General features: G+C 42.9%; 1 protein-coding gene across 1 annotated transcript in view; it reads left to right on the forward strand.

Annotated features, from left to right (window-relative positions):
* The window catches only part of LOC120533065 (MOB kinase activator 3B), a 123,594-nt gene that overhangs the window by 23,115 nt on the left and 76,216 nt on the right, over window positions 1–24,263 (forward strand). The window contains exon 2 of the mRNA XM_039759702.1: window positions 17,544–18,116. Within this exon, the coding sequence (XP_039615636.1) occupies window positions 17,699–18,116 (418 nt within the window). The 5' untranslated portion in view covers window positions 17,544–17,698. The remainder of the gene's footprint in view (window positions 1–17,543; window positions 18,117–24,263) is intronic.

A 24,263-nucleotide genomic window follows, 5' to 3' on the forward strand; every position in this document is an offset into this window, starting at 1 on the left:
GAAATTCGCATACTGATAAAAATAAACAATATTAAATTAAAGAGTGATAAAAATGCAGGTAAAACAGACAATAACTTTGTATAATGTTAACGTTTACCTGACCGGGTGGAACTGAAGAGTCGCATAGTGTTGGGGAGGAACGATCTCCTCAGTCTGTCAGTGTCACTTCCCCTATACTTTTATATGAGAGAGTAATTAATGTGTTGAGTTTTTTTTTGTAATGTGTGCTTTAAATGACATGCTAGAGTCAAAGATAACACAAAGACAACCGTGGATAAGGGCACACAGTGCGGTGGTCTAGTGTGCGGTACTCTCATTCACACAGGCAGCACATTTACATTGGCCAGTTAAACTAACTGGGGTGGCACAGCAGAAGAGCAGCTCCAGAGCCCTGAGCTAATCGCTGTGCGTCAAGATTACACATTCTCCTCTTGTCCATTCTTTTTCTCTGAGCATGCTTCAGTGGTCCACTCTATACTCTAAACAAAAACAACCCTGTTAGTTTGCCCTGTGACAGACTGGCATCCCCTAGCCAAGGTTGATTTCTGTCTTGCGGCTGATGTTGTCAAGATGCTTGATCCAATATTGTCGAGTTTCTGTTGTTCCTGGAATGAAATAACTTGTCAGTGGGTCAACGCTTGTGAGCTCCCATGCACCTTCTCGGTCTACTGATGAGCGGCGTCTGGTGATGCCACCTCTACGTGGTATCAAATCTCAATCCGGACTGTTTTCACGTGTAGCTCCTAGCTGCTGGAACGTGCTTCCCACCTCCATTCAAATTGCTGACTTCATCAATGTGTTTAAGAAGACTCTTGTTCTGCGGGTTTCTGTCTAACTGATGATGACTTTGATATGTTCTTGTAACCAAGAAAGGATTAACTAGCTTCCATTGTTCACTATTGGGCACTGTGTGTTAAACTTGGAGGAGTGTTGGAGAGGACAGACAAGCTGACCTTCTCCAGTCACACTTTGTGGTACGAGGAAGTTGGCTGCTCGTTGCTGCTGTCATTAGAGAGTTTGTTCAGGTGAGAACGAGTTTCCTCCATGATTCCCGATCTTGTGCTTCTCACTCGATTTCAGCTGGAGATGGTTTAATATCGTCATTGATGTGCTCCACTATCATTGTTATCGCGTGATCCACTTAAGGTATTCCAAACCTCTCAGACGGTTCTTATAGGGCGTACTTTATCGGTTCTTCAGGGTTTCGTCAGAGCATGTGTCCTATCCATACGAGTTGCCTCTTGATGACGATTTCTGATACCAGTTTTAGGTTTAGACGACTGTAGTTGAGATTTTTCAATAGTATGTTTTATTTTCAGCACGATTCTGAAGCAAATTGTCATGTAAGTCTCTAGAGTTCTTGTGATTTGTTTGCTCAGAGTCCGAGTTTTGCTGTCATTTTACAGTGGAAATATCCGGATCGTGAGTTGAGTTGGTAAGTTGGCTTTCCAGATACTTTTTAACTTCCAGAAGGCTCCCTGGGATTGGGCCTTTCAAGTTCTAACATCGTTGATTGTATTGGATATTTGAAATCGTCCCCAATCTTGATTTGTTCTCCTTTGGGCTCTTTAACAGTAAGTGAGGGCCACAGTAAAGACGTATCATTTGTTCAGTTATATTAGTACTAGGGCGCTTTGCCCCCTGCTCGCTTTGCTCGCCAACCCCCGTTTTTTTTTTCCGGATACACACTTTTAAGATTTTTTTTTTCTTTTAATTGTTGCTATTTCATTAGTTTCACTTTTATTTCAGAACTTCTGTTAAAACAATATTTGGAATCTTTCGATTGCCAACGTGCTGAATCTTTGTAATGAGGTCAGTGGGACACGTGTTGAATGACTTTGTACCCTAATTCAGGGTAGCTTTCTCTGTTTGGAATTTCAGCACAGACAAAACGATCAACGTCATCATCAGTTAGGATTAGGGTTAGGGTTAGGGTTTTGCAAAGTAACCAATACATGCATGTGAGGTCAACTCCGTTTTTGAAATTCTCTTGACTTAAACCTCAAAGCCTTACAATATTTCCATACTTCTGACTTATCACCTCTGTCCATATATTCGATCTCTAGCAATATTTGGAATCTTTCGAGTGCCAACGTTCTGAATCTTTTTGATGAGGTCAGTGGGACATGTTGAATGACTTTGTACCCTAATTCAGGGTAGCTTTCTCTGTTTGGAATTTCAGCACAGACAAAACGATCAACGTCATCATCAGCAGTTAGGATTAGGGTTAGGGTTTTGCAAAGTAACCAATACATGCATGTGAGGTCAACTCCGTTTTTGAAATTCTCTTGACTTAAACTTTAAAGCCGTACAATATTTCCATATTTCTGACATATCACCTTCTGTCCATATATTCGATCTCAATTCGACTTTTCGTTACTTCTCCGAGTAATAATTTCTCTTTCTTTGCGCTAATGCAATCTTTATTTTCTTTTTACGTTTTTTTCTGCTCTCATATTCTGTATCTTGCTCTGCATGTGTTTCGTGTCTACGTTTTATTTGAGTCTTTTGAATTCTTCACTTTCTCTAACCTGCTCTGCATGTGTTTGGCCCCCTTGTTTTATAGCCTCTTCATGACGTTTTACTTTGTTTTCTGCTCTTTGTCTTTTATTTCTGACCTCGCTTTATCCTGCTCTTTTTTCAATGACACCTGGTCCGTGGTGATTACTTTCCCTTTTTCGAGTAATAATTTCCGTTTGTTTGCACTCCTGCGATCTTTGCTTTCTTTTTTTTATGCTTTCTAATTTTCTTACTTTCATATTCTTTAACTTTCTCCACATGTGTATCACGCCAATTTTTTTTTATTGAGCCTTTTGAATTCCACTGCTTTCACAATCTCTTACCTGCTCTGCACGTGTTTTTGAACGTCTTTATGAAGTTCTACTTTGTCTTTTAATTCTGAGCCCGATTGGACCTCAATTCCACTTGTTCCGGGCTGATAATTACTTTCCTTATTTTCTGAATTTGCACCTAGATTATCTTTTTTTTTTGTCTCTCTAACGCTTTCAAGTCTCTTTTCTCTGCTCTGCTTTCTTCTTCGCTTAGTCGTGTACGTTTCATTTATAACGTATTGTCCTTATACGCTTTGTATGCGCTGAGAGCACTTGATCTGTGTGTGCTCAAAGCCAAAACATGATTGAGTGTGTTGCTGCCCGTGCTCTTATTTATTTGTAAGTATGGCGTGTCTTGCAAGAAGCTCATGTTCTTTGTCATCGTGAGACGGTCCCGAGTCAATCTCTTGGCACAAAGTCTCATGTTTAAGGTCCCCGCGAGACGCTCCGTGGCCAATCTCTTTCGTCTCGCGGGTCTTTTAAGTGTCTTCTGTGATTTTAACGTGAAGATCACGTCTCATCGCCCTACTGCTTCTCTCCAGGATTTGTTTTCATAATAGAGGGTGGTCCAGATTTAATTGTGCAGATCCAGATCGTCTGGATGACTTTGATTTATGCAATTCCAGTTTGGCGCAAAGACGATTCTTCATGTCGTCAGTTTGCAGAAGTGTTAAAAAAAAATGCTTTAGTTGCCTTTTTGCAATCGTTTTGTTCAACCCACTGAATTAAAGCCGGAAGTCTGCACTTCAACTGCATCTGAGTTGTGTCATTTCAAATTCATTGTGCTAATGGACAGAACCAAAATGAGAAAAAAGTCGTCTCTGTCCAAATATTTATGGACCTCACTGTAGACGTGAACAGGCCATTCAGCCCAACATAGTTTGCCTGTCCTATGCACTCAATTCTTCTAAAAATCAAATCAAGTCGTGTTTTCAAGTTCCTTAAAGTCCAACCTTCTACCGCACTACTTGGTCACTTGAAAGAACAAAGTAATGGGAACAGAAAACTCCGAAGTGTCATCAAGATTTCCAAGGACACTATGAAACGCCACCCTTAAGTATAACTTTGTGGCTTGGGCTGCCATAAAACCGTCACGTCCTTTATTGTGCTAGCTGGCATTGGGTGGAGGACACTTCATCACTACTTCTCGTGTCCTACTCTGTGGTAGGACCAATTCTTATCCCAGTCAGACTCTTAGTGCAGTTTCCTAGAAGTCGCTTGATAAGTTGGTGTCTCCCTTGTGCTGAGTTTTTTAAAACAGGCCAGCTGGGCAGACAGTCAGATGTTTAGAGCTCAAATCATCACTGGCAGTGAACCATAAAAAGTACAACCCGTCACCATCGCTGGATATGGAGTGTCACTTCTGCTGATATATAGAAAGAAATCTATTAAAGCCACTTTCGGAACCGATCGAGTGATTTCTTTTTAAAAGGCAAATGATGATACAGAAAGCGAAAAAGAACGCTGTGGTCATCACGCATGAGGCTGCCAAGGACGTCTGACTTTCTTTTCTTTTCTTTTTTTATCCTTGTGGTAGATGATGCCGAGATTTCTTTCAAACATTTTTGCATGTGTGGGCTTGAGTTTGCACAATTCTCGGCTTTCTTCTTAGAATGAACGCCGTCTTTATTCAGGGAGGACTCGCTCACGTCAGGCCCGCTACAGGGCGTTAACCCTTTACTTTCAGGAGGTGCTGCCTCGTGTGAGTAGGCATCGGGCCTTGTGGAGGCTCCTGCTCTTTTACCAGGCCTTCCGCCTGCAGTCACAATATTCAAAGAAGTGCCCAAAACTGATTTATTCACCTCTTTGTTGTCAGACCTTCCTTACTCCATTTCAAGCTCTGCCTGTTGGGCTGACGCAGCACTTTCATTTTGTTGAATTCAGCTTAGTCTTATATTGGGGTAGCCGAGTGGCACAGTGATTGGTGCTGCTGCTGCTGCCTCGGTGATCCAGTGTCCTTGGTAGGATTGGAGTTTGCACAATCAGCCCAAGTCCATGTGTGTGTTTTCCTCCAAGTAATCCAATGTTCCTCCTGCATCCCCAAAAATGTGTGGGAGTTATAAGTTCATTGTAGACTCTACATTGGCCCCATGGGAGTGTGTATGGTTGGGCCTTGTCCAGGGTTTGTGCGTTTGCTCTCTTGTGACCCTGAATTCGACTGTAGTGCAGCCTTCAGAGTGCCATGTTATGTGTTTGGTATTCTCATTTGGTACACTTTAGGGAGGACAGATTTAGAAACACAATAACATGTAGGGGGCGGCACGGTGGTGCAGTGGGTAGCACTGCTGCCTCGCAGTTAGGAGACCTGGGTTCGCTTCCCGGGTCCTCCCTGCGTGGAGTTTGCATGGTCTCCCCGTGTCTGTGTGGGTTTCCTCCCACAATCCAAAGACATGCAGGTTAGGAGGATTGGCGATTCTAACTTGGCCCTACTGTGTGCTTGGTGTGTGGGTGTGTTTGTGTGTGTCCTGCGGTGGGTTGGCACCCTGCTCAGGATTGGTTCCTGCCTTGTGCCCTGTGTTGGCTGGGATTGGCTCCAGCAGACCCCTGTGACCCTGTAGTTAGGATATAGTGGGTTGGATAATATAATATAATATAATATAATATAATATAATATAATATAATATATTATCTGTGGTGGGCTGGCACCCTGTTTGGGGTTTGTTTGCTACCTTGCGCCCTGTGTTGGCTGGGATTGGCTCCAGCAGACCCCCGTGACCCTGTATTCGGATTCAGCGGGTTAGAAAATGGATGGATGGATAACATGTAGGTTCGCCCCGATTAGGTTTCTTTTTTAAGGCCCAACATCAATCACCAATGTCGCCATTCTAATTAAATTTCATTAACCTTTTATCCATCCATCCATTATCCAACCCGCTATATCCAAACTACAGGGTCATGGGGGTCTGCTGGAGCCAATCCCAGCCAACACAGGGCACAAGGCAGGAAACAAACCTCGGGCAGGGCGCCAGACCACCACAGTTAATAAGTTATAGCGTAATGAAAATTGCATAATTAGATCTGGACCACCCTATAGAGTGATTTATTTTGAGGCCAACATAATTGGGGGCGGCACGGTGGCGCAGTGGTAGTGCTGCTGCCTCACAGTTAGGAGACTTGGGTTCACTTCCTGGGTCCTCCCTGCGTGGAGTCTGCATGTTCTCTCCATGTCTGCGTGGGTTTCCTCCCACAATCCAGAGACATCCGGTTAGGTGGATTGGCGATGGGTGTGTTGGTTTCCTCCCACAATCCAGGATCCTTTGGACTGTGGGAGGCTCCAAACCCCGGATTCAGCAGGTTAGAACATGGATGGATGGATGGACATAATGGCTATTCGACTCTCAGCTGGTGCCGTGTTCCTAGGGACAATTTAGAATCGCCAATGTACCTAAACTGCATGTCTTTGGACTGTGGGAGGAAACCCACGCAGACACGGGAGAACATGCAGACTCCACGCAGGGAGGACCCAGGAAGTGAACCCAAGTCTCCTAACTGTGAGGCAGCAGCACTACCCACTGCACCACCGTGCCGCCCATTACCCTTTAATTTATTTCTTTATTTTTACAATAAGCTCCTGTGTAACCAGCCACACAGAAACCTTATGATCTATATTAAAAATGTATTTTTTACAATTTTACTGTTACCCGTTCATTTTTGTATTAACAAAATGACATTCTGCAGGCTTCATGTTCAGTGACCTAAAAAAATAAACAACATAAGTACAATCTTCTTAAAATCCTTGATGTTAACTCCAAGAATGAATGTGCCTCAGAATTCAATGTAAATGAGGTTAAGCCCGAGTCAAATTCGGGGTGACATGTAATGCTCCGCTTCACAGTGTTAAGCCCATACAGCACTCTACTGCCATCTAGTGGATTAATACAAAAAAAAAACATTATGCTGCAAAATAATCACAAATATTTGTATGCATTTTGCCCTGCTGAAGTCCTATTTGGATGGAATTAGTTTTATACCAGGCTTGGAATTCTATGTAAATATGGTAATGTCTGAGTTAGACTCAGAGTGACTAATAATGAGGACGGCACGGTGGCACAGTGGGTAGTGCTGCCGCCTTCGCAGTTAGGAGACCTGGCTTTGCTTCCCGGGTCCTCCCTGCATGGAGTTTGCATGTTCTCCCCGTGTCTGTGTGGGTTTTCTCCGGGTACTCCGGTTTCCTCCCACAATCCAAAGGTGCATTGGCGAGCCTAAATTGTCCCTAGTGTGTGCTTGGTGTGTGTGTGTGTGTGCGCGCCCTGCGGTGGGCTGGCACCCTGCGTGAGGCCACTTCTGAAAATTCATGATGTTGCCATTTTACAGCACCCCTTGCTGCAAATGAGCTCTCATGCTGATATGTTTTCTAGTTTTTTCGATAATAATGCCGAGTCTTCACCCCAGAGATGATAATAATGACAGCGCTCTCTAGTGGCATATATGAGTTCAGCTCCTGCTTCAGGCCCTGTGGCCTACAGTGAATGGACTGACCTTCAGGACTCGGAAGTGCGTTCCCACTTCAGCTGCGAGGTTCATTTCTTCAACACCCCCAAGGCTAAAAAAAACGCACCGTGGGCATAAGTCGATGTCGTCCAAACCCCCCCACCCCACCCCAATTCTGGTTTACAACTTGTTCTGCGGTGTAAAAGTATTTAAATCCTCACGAAGCATTAAAAGCAGTGGCCACCACAGGCATTTCAGACTTTGGCTTTGTCTCCAGCTTTTGGTACTTGGCCAGAAGTGTCCGTTTTCATTAGCGGCCCGGAACAAGGCTTTGTTTTTTTTTGCTTATTAGCGGCTCCCTCGGGTGAATGAAATGCAGGGCTTTACTGGATGAAGTACACTTTTGTGCCACATGAGTTTTACAATTTGATTTTGTAACTATGATTTTTTTTTTATAAGGAATGGTGGCACAGTTGGTAAAGCTGCTTTGTCACAGCTTTAGTGCCATTGTGAAAACCAGGCTCAGCGGCGTTGTTTTCCGATGTCTGAAAGGATTTTTCCATGGATACTCTGTGACGGTGCCGTTTCCCTCCAGATTCCCTCTTCACATATGGGGGTCTCTAGAACCCAACACCGTCAATAGTTATGACCGAGACAAATAGGGGCAAATCTCAGATGGAGCTAGAGGATGGTGGAAGGTGCTCGTGTGCTCTTATTAAAAACAGTCAAACACAAAACCAAAAAGTGTCCACAGTGCAATGTTAAAAAAAAACAGTACATAAATAAATAATCCAAAAAACCAGGTGAAATGTTTGTAACGCACCATCTACTGAAATGACAAATGCAATGCACATGTCTCTGTTATATGCCAATATTTATGGGATTCGTAAAATCAGTGTTAAGGTTTGTGATGTGCCATCTGTTGAAATGACAAATGAAATGCATTTTATTATTACAAATGCTTCAAATGTGCCATCTGTTAGAATGACAGAGACCTAGCAATCAGACAGACACACACACACTCAGATACTTTTATTAAGGTGAACCAGCTGTACGGCCCATCATTGGAATCTACGTAATCAAAGTAGACCTCAGCGTTATCTTTTGCAGTGCACCCCCTATTTGTCATTCCAACAGATGGCACATCACAAACATTTGTAGTAATGAAATGCATTATTCCAAATGTTTGTAACGCACCATCTATTGAAATGACAAATGCAATGCATGTGTCTCTGTTATATGCCATTAGGTATGGGATTTGTAAAAGCAGTGATAATGTTTGTGATGCGCCATCTGTTGAAATGACAAATGTCATGCATTTTATTATTACAAATGCTTTAAATGTGCCATCTGTTAGAATGACAGAGACCTAGCAATCAGACGGACATACAGATACTCAGATATTTATCCTTGTATTAAGGTGAACCAGCTGGACTACCCATCCTTGAAATCTAAGTAATCAATCTAGATCTCAGCATTAATGTTTACAGTGCATCATCTATTTGTCATTCCAATAACCGGTGAATCAAACTCTAACATGGCTTTAACGAATGCCATACCTAATGGCATATAAAAGAGACACACACACATTGCATTTGTCATTCCAACAGGTGGTGCATCACAAACATTTGTAGTAATGAAATGCATTATTACAAATGTTTGTTATGCACCATCTATTGGAATGACAAATGCAATGCATGTGTCTCTGTTATATGCCATTAGGTATGGGATTTCTAAAAGCAGTGATAATGTTTGTGATGCGCCATCTGTTAGAATGACAGAGACCTAGCAATCAGACAGACACACACACACTCAGATACTTTAATTAAGGTGAACCAGCTGTACGGCCCATCATTGGAATCTAAGTAATCAAAGTAGACCTCAGCGTTAACTTTTGCAGTGCACCCCCTATTTGTCATTCCAACAGGTGGCACATCACAAACATTTGTAGTAATGAAATGCATTATTACAAATGTTTGTAATGCACCATCTATTGGAATGACAAATGCAATGCACGTGTCTCTGTTATATGCCATTAGGTATGGGATTTGTAAAAGCAGTGATAATGTTTGTGATGCGCCATCTGTTGAAATGACAAATGAAATGCATTTTATTATTACAAATGCTTTAAATGTGCCATCTGTTAGAATGACAGAGACCTAGCAATCAGACGGACACACAGATACTCAGATATTTATCCTTGTATTAAGGTGAACCAGCTGGACTACCCATCTTTGAAATCTAAGTAATCAATCTAGATCTCAACATTAATGTTTACAGTGCATCATCTGTTTGTCATTCCAATAACCGGTGAATCACAAACTCTAACATGGCTTTAACGAATGCCATACCAAATGGCATATAACAGAGAAACACACACATTGCATTTGTCATTCCAACAGGTGGAGCATCACAATCATTTGTAGTAATGCATTTTATTACTATATGAATTACAAAATACATTACAATAGATGATGCACTACAAATGTTAATGCTGAATACGTCCAACAGAGAATAACTACTAAACACCTCGGGTGGCTTCAGACGCTAATTCAGACTTTGTTCTATATAAAACCTTGCCCAGAAATAAAATCTGACTTTCTGTACATTAGTCTCATGTTCATCTTTTCATCTGGAATATATATATTTTATGAAAATATAGCAAAAATAACCCATATTACCTCATGATAAAGAGGACAGCAACAGGTGCCTTCAGCAGAAATGATCAGCAGGACTTGAAGAAGTGCAGGCCACATCAGCTGACCCTGTAATGGGATACGAGGGGTCAAAGTTACTCCTTCACACAAAACTTCAAAAAAATTCGCAACTGGTATATAAGCATGAGGAGTGTCGTTTTATGCTATTTCAAGGTTGCTGATCACAAATATTATAATTGTTTTGATATTGGATTCTTTTCTGGTGGTCCGAGCCCACTAAGACCCACACACAGAATATTAAAAATGCTAAATTTCAAACATAAGCATGTGGGGTATCGTTTCAGACTATTTCAAGGTCAGTGATACAAATATGATGTTGTTTTTGATTTGTGATCCTTTACTAGGGGTCTAGCCCCCTATGACCCTCTATTAGACGGTGACAAATGACAAATTTCTACTACGATCAAGACAATGTAGGCTATAAACTTTTCAATCGAAGCACACATTTTAAAATTTCAGTTATTTCAAATGATTCTTGTTTATTATGTATTCCACTTCATGAAGCAAATCAATGCATTTCTTATAAACGCCCCAAATTAAGGTGGCTTACACTAATTCAGACTTTTGTTCCCTTCGACTATGCGTTTTTTTTTTTGTTTTTTTTTTCTTGTTCTCGATTTTGTTTCCACTTTTGTTCAAAAAGTTTGGATTGACTTTCGGTTTTGACCTTAGCTTGCCTTTTTTATTACAGACCTGCATATTAAGTGAAATGCTCAGGGTCGCTGGTTTTCGTTCTTCTTCTTTAGAGCTTCTTGTGAATCTGAAATGGATAAAGAGGGTCCAGGAAATGGATCCTTGGATGTATGGATTCTTTTTTTCTGCTGTGCAAATTTCAAAGGTGTGTAGGGGTTTAAAGGGCACTGCAGAGTTCACGACTGCTTGTTTGGCATGTCTGATATTTATCGGAAGGAAATGCGCGTAGTGGAGCCCTCGGCCTTTTAAATCATCCTGATAAAGAAGCTGCCAGTCCTGTAAGTCGAGCCACCGGGAGGAAGAGGAAAAGACACAAAGCTGCGGGTGGAGTGTCCAGCCTGGTGACATTCTCAAGGCTGAAATAAAAAGACGTGGGAAACTGTCAGGGGGATTTGAGAGGGGGGGATTATGGGATGGGTGGGCAAGGAAAAACAAAAAAACAAAATGTCAATCCTGGCTATGATTGAGTGTTGCTATTTTATGGCTTGTTGGCCGTAATTAATCCATTCTCAAACGGGTCCGTCCGAGCAGCATAAAGGTCATGTAACAGGGGCCGACTTTTTCCCAGCAGTATTCAGTCTTTGCCTTTATGTATATAATCTTAGCGAGTCAGTTTGATTTTGTCTTTAGTCGTAGCGGTGGGCTCCTAATATGACATCTCCAACAACTCAGTCCAACTAGTCCATGACACATGCTGCTCAATCGAGTCTTTAGTCGTAGCGGTGGGCTCTGATATGATATCTCCAATGACTCGCTCCATCTGGTCGGTGATATGCCCCCTTAAACAGGTTTGATTTTGTCTTTAGTCGTAGCGGTGGGCTTTAAGATGACACCCTGTGAAGCCCTGGTGCATACGGCCTCCCTAATCCCGACACAGACAGGCACTTCATTTATAGTCCAGCACACAATGCTCACAGGGCTAAGCACCACACAGTCTTTTTTGCCACCAGTCCTTCCACCTCTATTCCTCCTCAGGCTTTGTCCTCTTCCTCCTGACTCTGGCCCCTCGGATGGAGTGAGGCGGCCCCTTTTATAGGGCACCGAGTGCTTCAGGTGCTCCCAGACCTTCTAACTGTAGCACTTCGGGGTGTGCCAGGAATGCTGCAGCCCAGGGGTTAGGAACTGTCCAGGTGCCCCCTGGTGGTGGCCACGGGCCCCAGCAGGGTTGAGCTTCTAACCTCCAAACCTGTGGCCCCGCTGTGAGCCTGGGGGGTTGCCCTCTAGTGTTCCAGGGGAGGTATTGCCCTGAATATGCCCTCTCCCCTGGTCCTTCCATCACAGGGGCGTCCCCTGGCCGTCCACCACAATCCCCAACAACTCACTCTACCTGGTCTGCAATTCGCTCCCTCAAACAGGTTTGATTTTGTCTTTAGTCATAGTGGTGGGCTCCTAATATGACATATTTAGTGACTCAATCCAACTGGTCCATGGCACACACTCCTCAATCTGGTTTAATTTTATCTTTAGTCATAGCAGTGGGCTCTGATATGACATCCCGAATAACTCACTCCAACTAGTGTGACACACACTCCTCAATTGGGTTTAATTTTATCTTTAGCCATAGTGGGGGGCTCCAATACGACATTCCCAATGACTCACTCTACCTGGTCTGCAATTCGCTCCCTCAAACAGGTTTGATTTTGTCTTTAGTTGTAGTGGTAGGCTCCTAATATGACATGTTTAGTGACTCACTCCAATTAGTCCATGGCACACGCTCCTCAATCGGGTTTAATTTTGTCATTAGTCATAGCGGTGGGCTCTGATATGACATCCCCAACAGCTCACTCCAGGTGGTCTGCGATATGCCCCCTCAAGCAGATTTGATTTTTGTCTATAGTCGTAGCAGTGGGCTCTAATATGACATCCCGGATAATTAACTCCTACTAGTCTGTGATACATGCTCCTCAAACGGGTTTGATATTTGTCTTGAGTCATAGTGGTGGGCTCTTAATATGACATGTTTAGTGACTCATTCCAACTGGTCCATGGCACATGCTCCTCAATCGGGTTTAATTTTGTCTTTAGTCATAGCGGTGGGCTCTTATATGACATCCCCAATGACTCACTCTACCTGGTCTGTGATATGCCCCCTCAAACAGGTTAGATTTTGTCTTTAGTTGTAGTGGTGGGCTCCTAATGTGACATGTTTAGTGACTCACTCCAACTAGTGTGACACACACTCCTCAAACAGGTTTAATTTTGTCTTGAGTCATAGCGGTGGGCTCTAATATGACATCCCCAATAACTCACTCCTACTAGTCTGTGACACACACTCTTCAAACAGGTTTCATTTTGTCTTGAGTCACAGCGGTTGGCTGTTTTTCACATGAGAGCTGACAACCAGTGAATATTCATCTGGACGTACAATGCATGTAATCCAGTGATGAGAAATAAGGAACGCTGGTGTTTTGGAGCTTCGAGCAGAACAGAAGCTTGTCTGTCTGATGTCTCCACTTCTGCATACCACAGCAGAATGGATAAAAGAAAAAAAAAAGATGCCAAGATTGCAGCTTAACTTGCCATACCTGTTAACCCTTTGTACAGCACCGGCTCCATCAGATAGCACATTATTGACCGTCAGAAAAATGGGGCGAGCAGAACTGCACTGGAATGTTATCATGGTGATGGTCAATTTGACTTGCCCAGCCATTTTCACTTCTAGATAGATAGATAGATACTTTATTAATCCCAAGGGGAAATTCACATAATCCAGCAGCAGCATACTGATAAAAAACAATATTAAATTAAAGAGTGATAACAATAAAGGTATAACAGACAATAACTTTGTATAATGTTAACGTTTACCCCCCGGGTGGAATTGAAGAGTCGCGTAGTGTGGGGTCTCCTCAGTCTGTCAGTGGCGCAGGACGGTGACATCAGTCTGTCGCTGGAGCTGCTCCTCTGTCTGGAGATGATACTTCTGTAACTTGACGTGGTCCAGCAACAAGTTCAGCAAGTCTGACATACCCAAAAATGGGTCACATGATGGGGCATCTGCTCCTGTCATTCTGATAAGTCTGACGAGACTAACCCTAATCCAATTTAACACCACCTTGCACAACTCATAAGCTTGGTGCACTTCAGGTGAGTTACAGAGGCATTTCCTGGGTCAGAGGTGGCCTTATATTTGTTCCTGCCTTGTGTTCAGTCCTGCCTAGAGAGCCTTTATGCCTCCAACACCCCTAAGCTGGTTTAAGTAGGTGCAAGAATGTGACGATACTATGAGTCTAATGTTATTTAAATCCAAAACAAAATGACAGCAGATCATTCAGCCTTCATTCAGCAGTAACAAAGACAGAGGGAGACGGGATCAACATTACGGGCACATTGTTCAAATTGATGAGCTGGCTGTAGTGGCATTTCTTTCATGCCATGTTCCATAGCATGAGAAGGAAAGAACTCAAAATAGCTAACAACAATTGTTTGTATGATTCCATCTGCATAACCAAGTGGGAAATGACCGGGCCACCTGCTCTTCCGAGCGGGGTTTCCATGCTAACGACTTGCCATCTGTCATTGACCACTTGCCTCGTTTTATTTTTTTTTTTTTCTTCTACAAGAACAGTTGTCTGCTTTCAAGTTGGCAGTGGGAGACTCATTTTAAATCTGGATGATTGAGAGCAAATAGGGTGGTACAGTAGGGACAGTGGTCTCAGAAAGTATTCAACCAAGAAAAAGCAAGGAACTGGTTGTGGAATTTTCTTTACACCAAACTGCCTCTTTGTCCGGTCACTGTGCAGGAAGTGGATGTAGAGGTGGTGCACTCCTACAAGTACTTTTGGTCCACATTTAAGCAAAAGAAGATTAAGAGGTGACATGATTGAAGTGTTTAAAATTATGAAGGGAATTAGTACAGTGGATCGAGACTTGTATTTTAAAATGAGCTCATCAAGAACACGGGGACACAGTTGGAAACTTGTTAAGGGTAAATTTCGCACAAACATTAGGAAGTTTTTCTTTACACAAAGAACGATAGACACTTGGAATAAGTTACCAAGTAGTGTGGTAGACAGTAAGACGTTAGGGACTTTCAAAACTCGACTTGATGTTTTCTTGGAGGAAACAAGTGGATAGGACTGGTGAGCTTTGTTGGGCTGAATGGCCTGTTCTCGTCTAGATTGTTCTAATTGTTCTAATTGTATGAAAGTGAAAATGAAGTAAAACTCTAAAAGGACAACTTGAACATGTGAGACATCAATGATAGCTTGGACTGGTCTTGGAACACAGAGGAACTATGGAAGAAAGAGCAGAGCAGTGACTCACTCCAATTAGTCCATGGCACACGCTCCTCAATCGGGTTTAATTTTGTCTTTAGTCATAGCGGTGGGCTCTGATATGACATCCCCAACAGCTCACTCCAGGTGGTCTGCGACAGGCCCCCTCAAGCAGATTTGATTTTTTTCCATAGTCGTAGCAGTGGGCTCTAATATGACATCCCGGATAATTAACTCCTGCTAGTCTGTGATACATGCTCCTCAAACGGGTTTGATATTTGTCTTGAGTCATAGTGGTGGGCTTCTAATATGACATGTTTAGTGACTCATTCCAACTGGTCCATGGCACACGCTCCTCAATCGGGTTTAATTTTGTCTTTAGTCATAGCGATGGGCTCTGATATGACATCCCCAATGACTCACTCTACCTGGTCTGCAATTCGCCCCCCTCAAACTGGTTAGATTTTGTCTTTAGTTGTAGTGGTGGGCTCCTAATATGACATGTTTAGTGACTCATTCCAACTGGTCCATGGCACACGCTCCTCAATCTGGTTTAATTTTATCTTTAATCATAGCAGTGGGCTCTGATATGACATCCCGAATAACTCACTCCTACTAGTGTGACACACACTCCTCAATCGGGTTTAATTTTATATTTAGCCATAGTGGGGGGCTCTAATACGACATCCCCAATGACTCACTCTACCTGGTCTGTGATATGCCCCCTCAAACAGGTTAGATTTTGTCTTTAGTTGTAGTGGTGGGCTCCTAATGTGACATGTTTAGTGACTCACTCCAATTAGTGTGACACACACTCCTCAAACAGGTTTAATTTTGTCTTTAGTCATAGCGGTGGGCTCTGATATGACATCCCCAACAACTTGCTCCAGCTGCTCTGTGATATGCCCCCTAAAACAGGTTTGATTTTGTCTTTAGTTGTGTTGGAGGGCTCTAACTTGACATCCCCAAAGACTGACTGACACTGTGGTGTGCTGGGCTGGTGATATCACTTGTGTACTGGTGGTTCTCGCCCATTATGAGTGACTCCAAGAAGGTTTAAAATGACCATTTCAAGCATAGGCATGAGGGGTATTGTTTCAGATTTTGACATGGCCAGTAATTATGAATATGAGGTTATCTTTGATCCTTTACTAGCTCTCTAAGGACCAATCAGTCTATCTATCTATCTATCTATCTATCTATCTATCTATCTATCTATCTATCTATCTATCTATTGTAACAAAGGCGCTATATAGGCGCCTGACTCGACACAGAAAGACACAGAGGCACGTATAAAAACACAAAAACTTTATTTTTCTTCACCCGTGGGCGCACTTCTTCCCCGTGACCCACAGGCAATACACAGTCCCAAAGCACAAACACAATACCGCAAAACACTTTTCTTCCACTACCAACACTCCTCCACAAGTGTAGTCCTCCTCCTCCCTACCCTGGCTCCTCGAGTGGTGGTGGCTGGCCCTTTTTATAACCCACCTGGAAGTGTTCCAGGCGCTTGACCACCTGGTCCTAACTGCACCACCGGGTGGGGCTGAAGATTCGTCCAGCCAGACTGCTGAGTCCATGCAGCTCCCCCTAGCAGCCATCTGAGCCCCCAACCAGGCTGTGGAGGACTCCAACTCCCATGGAGCCCTGCGGGTGGTTGGGGAATCACCGTCAGCCATGGAGGCTGCCACCAAGCATCCCGGGGGAGGTACTGGACTGCCCATGGTGGCTCCCCCGGAACATAAGCAGCAGGGGCGTCCCTGCCGGGCATGGGACCTGGCTGTCCTTCACAGTTCCCCTCCCTCAGATGAGGCTTGTGGGGCTCATCGGTCCTCTCCAGGACAGGCAGTCGGCATCCTTGGCTCCACGGCTGTGCCCTGTAAAAACATAACGAACAGGTCTGGGGGTGCTGCCCCAACATCCCTGCCACTCGGACGTCCTCTCTGGACAACACCTCCAGATGTGGCCACCGCGGCCGCAGTTAAAGCACAGCCAACCCCCACCAGCTCGACCCTTGTGGGAGCGGAAGCAGGTAGGAAACTCCTGCCCCTTCGCCCGCTCCGAGGAGGGCTTGTGACTTTATCTATCTATCTATCTATCTATCTATCTATCTATCTATCTATCTATCTATCTATCTATCTATCTATTATATAGTACCTTATCTATCTATCTATCTATCTATCTATCTATCTATCTATCTATCTATCTATCTATCTATCTATCTATCTATCTATCTATCTATCTATCTATCTATCTATCAAAAGCAAATTGAAACATTTCTATTACAATTGAGAACATTTCGAATTTAAACATTTAAATTAAGACACACATTTTAATATTTCAGATATTTGACTCAACTCAGTCATTTTCTAACCCGGTTAGTCCTGAACAGGGTCATGGGGGGTGCTGGAGCCTACCCCTGCTAACATAGGGTGCAAGGCAGGAATAAACCCTGGGCAGGGTGCAAGTCCATCGCAGTGTGTCACACTTCTTCTTCTTTATTATGTACTTCTACCTCATGAGGTAAATCAATACATTTTGTTATGAACTCCCCAAATTGGGGCATCTTGCACTAATTCAGATTTTTATTTTATTTTACTCTTGATAATAATTCCAATGTGTATTCTAATAAAGACTTGACTTTACATTTACAGGAAAGGAGACGGGGTCTTGAGGAGCAGCCTGCTTGGATCTTCGCTTCCACTGCCAACGACTCTTAGTGGGCTTTTTTTTATTTTTAACAATCCCAAAGAGCTTTTTTTGCCTTTCTTCATTAATAGCAATCCATAAAGCAAGATTCTGCTCAGCCATGTCAACAGCCCTGAAGCAAGTCTTTAACAAGGACAAGACGTTCAGGCCCAAGCGCAAATTTGAGCCCGGCACGCAGCGCTTTGAGTTGCACAAAAAGGCTCAGGCCTCGTTAAGCTCGGGAGTGGACCTGAAAGCAGCCGTGCAGCTCCCTCAAGGTGAAGATCTCAACGACTGGGTGGCTGTGCATGTGGTGGACTTTTTTAACAGAATCAACCTGATCTATGGCACTATCTGTGAATTTTGCACAGAGAAGACGTGTCCAATTATGTCTGGGGGTCCCAGGTATGAGTACCGGTGGCAAGATGACTGGAAATACAAGAAGCCCACGGCTTTGCCTGCGCCACAGTACATGACCCTACTTATGGATTGGATTGAGGTTCAGATCAACAATGAAGACCTCTTCCCAACGTGTATAGGTAAGTGCTGTGAATGCCGGGGTATAAAACCAAAATGGTTTAATGTCACCATTCAAACATTCCTGAAGGCTGAGGGTTAACAAGTTTTATAGCCATGTGGGATTTACATTACATCCTGCCTGAAGAAGGAGCCTGAGTTGCCTCGCAAGCTTGCATATTGTAATCTTTTTAGTTAGCCAATAAAAGGTGTCATTTTGCTTGGCTTTTCTCTACATTCATAATGGCTAACACGGTACAACACCCTAGTACTACTGATTTACACTGAAATTTTCGCCTGTCTCTTTGCCTGGTTGATTGTCACTGTTCATTGTCACTGTTCTCTGCTGGCCTCTTTGATCTACAAGCTGTTTTCATCCACAGAATTGTCTATCGCCAGTAGTTTTTTTTTGTGTGTGTGTTTGCACTATTCTCTGTTAAACCTTGAAACAATAGTGTGTGAAAAGATCAAGACAGCAGCCATTTTGGAGATGCTAGCACTAAAACGTCTGGCGATATCGCTCATGCCATATTCATATTCACTAAAGCCACGTGTTTTTGCCCGTTCCAGAAGTCAGCTTAACACTAAATGATGCTACAAATGCCAGTCTGCTTGATTTTATACCACAAACCATTATGTTATAATGTATGCTGCGTTGAAATGGAAAATTTGTGTGATGGTGAGCGGGTCAGGTTCAGAGAATAAAATATGCAGGTTTGTTCATCCCATACAACATTAAAAAGGTAATAATGACACATAATCACTTTAAGCTATTTTTTTTTTTTATAAATGATCAAATCATGTTTGGGAATGCTACATCAGTGGCCGATCTTACAGACAATGCACTTCAAACAAACTTTACAGGACTTTCTAGTGATGGTTATCTTATCTCTACATTTTATTAGTTCATGGTTCTCTTTTTTCAGGGTTAATTCATCTCAGGTGTATTCATTTTGCTAACCTTTGAACAAAAAGGTTGTTAAGATGAATGAAAAAAAGTCACTTTGCTGTCCCAATATAAGCGAGAGTATTTTTCAGTTTCTTTGTTACACTTTGCCTGATGAAGGGGCCTTAGCTGCCTCGAAAGCTTGCATTTGTAATCTATTTAGTTAGCCAATAAATAAATAAGTCATTTCACCCTACTTTCTTCTGTGTCAATCTATGGCTAACACAGTACAACACTCTACTGCTATGCTATGGGTTAAGTCAGAAGGATTTCATTTAAGACATTTGTTAGATTTTTAGGTCTATACCGTAACATATACCTGCTTCTGTCCAGAATTTTGTACACATCGTGGTATATAATTTTGCTAATATTGCCAAACCCTAGAAAATTATCCATCCATCCATCCATTATCCAACCCGCTATATCCAAACTACAGGGTCACGGGGGTCTGCTGGAGCCAATCCCAGCCAACACAGGGCATAAGGCAGGAAACAAACCCCGGGCATGGTGCCAGCCCACCGCAGTAGAAAATGATTTGTTTTGTTATTTAAAGCACAGTAGTGTTGCTTCACTGTCATTTTAATAATATGTTTGAAACGTTTTTCTGTAGTATAAGTAATAAAGCATTATACACTTTTGCTAATTTCTCCATGCATGGATATTGGCGGTGCAAGCCCGGAGTTACACACAAAATCAGATTGCGACTGTCCTTAAGAACAGAGCTCGTTTGTTCCCCGAGATCTTCCTGTACAGAGAAAGTACAAACACACACAACCACTTAATAACCCCATGTGCCCATACTGGAAATGCATTTCATTCTTGTCGGGTGAAGCCACCATAAACGAATGCCAGGGGCTTGCTGGATGTTGCTGTTAAGATTTCCAGACTGAGTGCCCATCACAGTTTTGCATTGCTGTTAATCCAATCGGAATAAGATACTCCACTAACTGTAATCTGCAGTATGAGCGTTATAACTCCTCTGCGTTCACCTCCACAGCGTTTGTTTCATTTGGTATTGTTCCCATCTTTCATGTTCCTGAATGGATGAGCGGTGGAGCTGAAGGACTGAATCAGGAAGTCTGACAGGATGTGGTAAGGGGAGAGGCAGCTGCGGGTCATGTCCAGCTGTACTTGGAAAACCGGGAGCTCCCTATAAATGGTCTCCTACCAGCTTTTTTGTCCGCTTCCCTGAGAAGCTTTTCCTAAATTCCCATTTGACTAAGTCATACGGGTATGCGTTAGCCAGCTTTATAACCCTTTATCCTCTTAAAATTCCTAAATATCAGCATAAAGGATACAGCCTTTTTCAAAAAGACATACTTGGGATTGTTGCTCTTAAGCTCCTCTTACGCCACTTCAGCACAGCACGGGAGCCCGGAAGCTGATCTGTCATCTGCCAACAAAGAACGCGTTCATCACTGGGGAGAGGCCAGATGACAGAATAATTAGAATTCGGCGGTGCTGTCATGTTACCTTGTAACAGTAGCTCACTCCACATAAACCTGATTGCTTCTTAGTTTGCTGTATTGGTCAGTGACTAAACCCCTCCACCCTCAATAAACGTATACATCCACTGACCAAATTCATAGGACCACCATACTAATGCTGGGTGGGGAGCCTCAGTTCTTCATAGCATGGATCAATCACGACGTTCCTTTGAGGTTCTGGTCTACTGTATGTCGACATGATTGCATCACAAAATTTCTGCCAATTTGTCATCTGCACATTCCTGTTGCCAATTTCCCATTCTACCACATCCCAAAGGTATTCTGTTGGATTCAGAGAAGGCCACTGAAGAACGCCGAGTTTGCTGTCATGTTCATTAGATCAGTTTGCCTTGTGACATGGTGCACTATCAATGCTGGAAGTAGGCATCCGTAAATTGTGACCATGAAGGGATTCCCATTTTCAGCAACAATACTCTGTGGCATTCAGGAGAGGATTGATTGATTGGTAAGAATGGGTCAAAAGTGTACCAAGAAAACATTCCCCACACTATTACAGCACCACCACCTTCCCCACCAGTCTGAACTGTTAACAAAAGTCAGGTTGGGTGTGTGGATTCATGCAGTTGGCACCAAATTCTGACCCCACTAGCAGAAATTGAGATTCCTCTGACTAAGCTACCATTTTCAAATCTTCAGTTGTCCAGTTTTGGTGAGCCCGTGCCCACTGCAGCCTCAGGGTCCATATTTACCAAGTGTCTCAGAATTACCCTTAGGAATTGCACTAAAAGTCACACTTGGATAAGACTTTGTCTTACTTCGGAGTAGGATATAATAAGTATTTACGAAATGCTCTAGTCCCTGTCCCAGCGAAGGGCAGGAATTCATCTGACAACGAATGACATCACGGTTTGTACGGCACCCCTTGCTGTAAATTGCTACTCATGATGACATTTTGTAGTTTTCTGATAGTAATGCTAACCCCACATAATAATAATAATAATAATAATATTCAAATTAGTGGGAGAAAAAGAAGAAGGAAAACATAATAATAGATGGAGTGGTGGCTCTGAGGCTATGGATCTGCACTGGCAATCGGAAGATTGCCGTTTCGAATCCCATAAATGCCAAAAGCGACTCTGCTCTGTTGGGCCCTTGAGCGAGGCCCTTAACCTGCAATTGCTGAGCGCTTTAAGTATTGAGAAGAGCGCTATATAAGGGCAAAGAATTATTATTAAATTATTATTATTACTAGCGACTGGGAGTCCGATCAAATCGGGCTACAAATTCTACGTTTGTGAAATCCATACTTTCTCTGCAAAGAATTATTTGTTTTTTTAAGTCCTTGAAATGATTTTGTTATCATGGCCCTGATTTGTGCTTAAAATTGACCTTTTCGGCCAATGTAATGAAGAGCTTCTTGTTTAAACGGGGCTGCGAGACGTGAACTCAGCTCTTCGGCACACCTCATTTGAGTTTTTCCGGCAAACAATTTTTTAAAACAAACCGTATTTTACGTCTCTAATCAGAGTCGGAGTAATAATTATGATGCCGTGGTCATTTTAGATCTGAGATCGGCTAAAATTTAAACAGTGACCGTTGTTAATACCCAGCTGTCATTTACCAATAGATGTCAGAAGGACAGATGCCAAAACCGAACTGCCCAAAGATAGATTCCAATGTACCAAACAAATGGCAATGCGTTCTATATTATATATAGTGTATGGGTGTTTCTATCTATCTATCTATCTATCTATCTATCTATCTATCTATCTATCTATCTATCTATCTATCTATCTATCTATCTATCTATCTATCTATCGTAATAAGGATGCTATATAGCGCCCGACCTAGCAGAAGCACGTACAAAATAAACAGAGGCTTTATTATTCTTCAGCCATGAGACATGTCTTCCCCGAGTCACACAGCCCAACACAGTCCCAAAGCAAAACACACAAAGGAAATCACAACCAAAAACACTCTCTTCATCCACCACTCCTCCTCACCAAGCTTAGTCCTCCTCCTCCTGACTCTGGCTCTCGAGTGGTGGTGGCTGGCCCCTTTGATAGCCCACCCGGAAGCATTCCAGGTGCTTGACCACCTGGTCCTAATTGCACTTCCGGGTGGGGATAAAGACTCATCCAGCTGTGCTGTTGACTCCATGCAGCTTCCCCTAATGGCCATCCCAGCTCCCAACCAGGCTCTGGAAGACTCCATCTCCCATGGAGCCGGGCAGGAGGCTGGGAAATCACTGTTGGCCTGTGAGTCTGCCACCAAGCGTCCCGGGGGAGGTATTGAGCTGTCCATGTTTGCTCTCCCGGAACATATGCAGTTGGGGCGTCCCGGCCGTGCATGGGACCCAGCCATCCAACACACTATCTATCTGTCTATCTATCTGTCTATCTGTCTGTCTGTCTGTCTGTCTATCTATCTATCTATCTAATAATTTTCTCAGTGAGTATCCATTCACACCTGCCAACACTGCTTTTACTTGCTTTAAAACTTTTTGAGGAGCATGTGGAGCATTAGGATCCATCCTAAGATCACTTGACTGTAAGAAATACATGATTTTGCTTTAAAGTATCATCAAAATTCTGTGTCACATCGCTAAAACAGGGCGACAAGGTGGTGACAGGTCCCAAATCCTGACTGGAAATCCCAGCCTGCTTACTGCCTGAGTGGATTTTGCACAATATTCCCGGATTTTCTCCAACTTCCCATGTTAGGTTGATTTTAAATGGACCCAGTCTGAGTGCGTATACATCAGTATGCTCTGTGGTGAATTGATGACCCACTCCAAGGTGGGTTCCTGCCATGTGCCTGCTGTTGCTGGAACAGGCATCAGCTAAACAGTAGGATTCCTCCATCCTTCCATCATCCTAACCTGCATATCCAGGGCAGGGTTGCGGGGCAGCTGGTGATTGATCCGTGGAGTTTATTAATTTTTTTAATGGGCCCGCGGCTTCTTCTACAGGAGTGCAACAATGCATGGCAACAGTCTGCTTCGTGGCTTTCCGTTTACTCAACAGCGTTTCAGGCAGGGACATGTATTTAAGAATCCATCCGCCTTTGTGGTTAAAATTTTAATGAATGTGGTTTTAGTTTGCTGCATATTTCTTCAGAGAAAATAAAATAGATTGCCTTTTATTCATGGTTTGCTCACAGTCAGTCTTATTGATGTCTCAGTAGGTGAGGTATCATTTGACAAAATACTTGGCATAAATATGGTAACCCAAGAATCTCACAACATGGAAAGTCCAAAGATGCCGACTCTCTGCTAAGATGTGTTCCGATATTAAGTTTTAAAAAAGCCTTGTAGTGTTTTGTGATGAGTCATTCCAGAATGCCTCCCATTGGTGTGATCTGTACTTTTATTAAGATTTTATAGGATTTCCTGGATGAATTTATAGGATGTGAATGGATCTAGGGGATTTGGAATTCAAGGATCATACTTTTCTCATTAGTTTGTGTTTCTAGTGTAAATTTGGAAACTTTCAAGATTTTTCCCATTTTACTGCAACACTATTATGCTGTTATGGGGTGTTAGTTGTCTTCTGTTTTCATAGCCTTCTAACACAATCGTGTGCCACTTAGAACAGTTGAAAGGTTGTGTCAAATGTCTCCGAAGAGTTTTATGAATTGAACTTATGCTCAAATCTTTTTTGTACTCCTAAGAATTGTTTACGAAGTCTTTGAAATCACTTCAGTTATTTTTCTCTGGTAAATGCTGACAAAACCGAGTCTAGTCTAGTTACGCTAGATGTCAAATTTTTTGAATT

The sequence above is a fragment of the Polypterus senegalus genome, chromosome 7 (genome assembly GCF_016835505.1).
Source record: "Polypterus senegalus isolate Bchr_013 chromosome 7, ASM1683550v1, whole genome shotgun sequence".
NCBI classification, from domain to species: Eukaryota; Metazoa; Chordata; class Cladistia; order Polypteriformes; family Polypteridae; genus Polypterus; species Polypterus senegalus.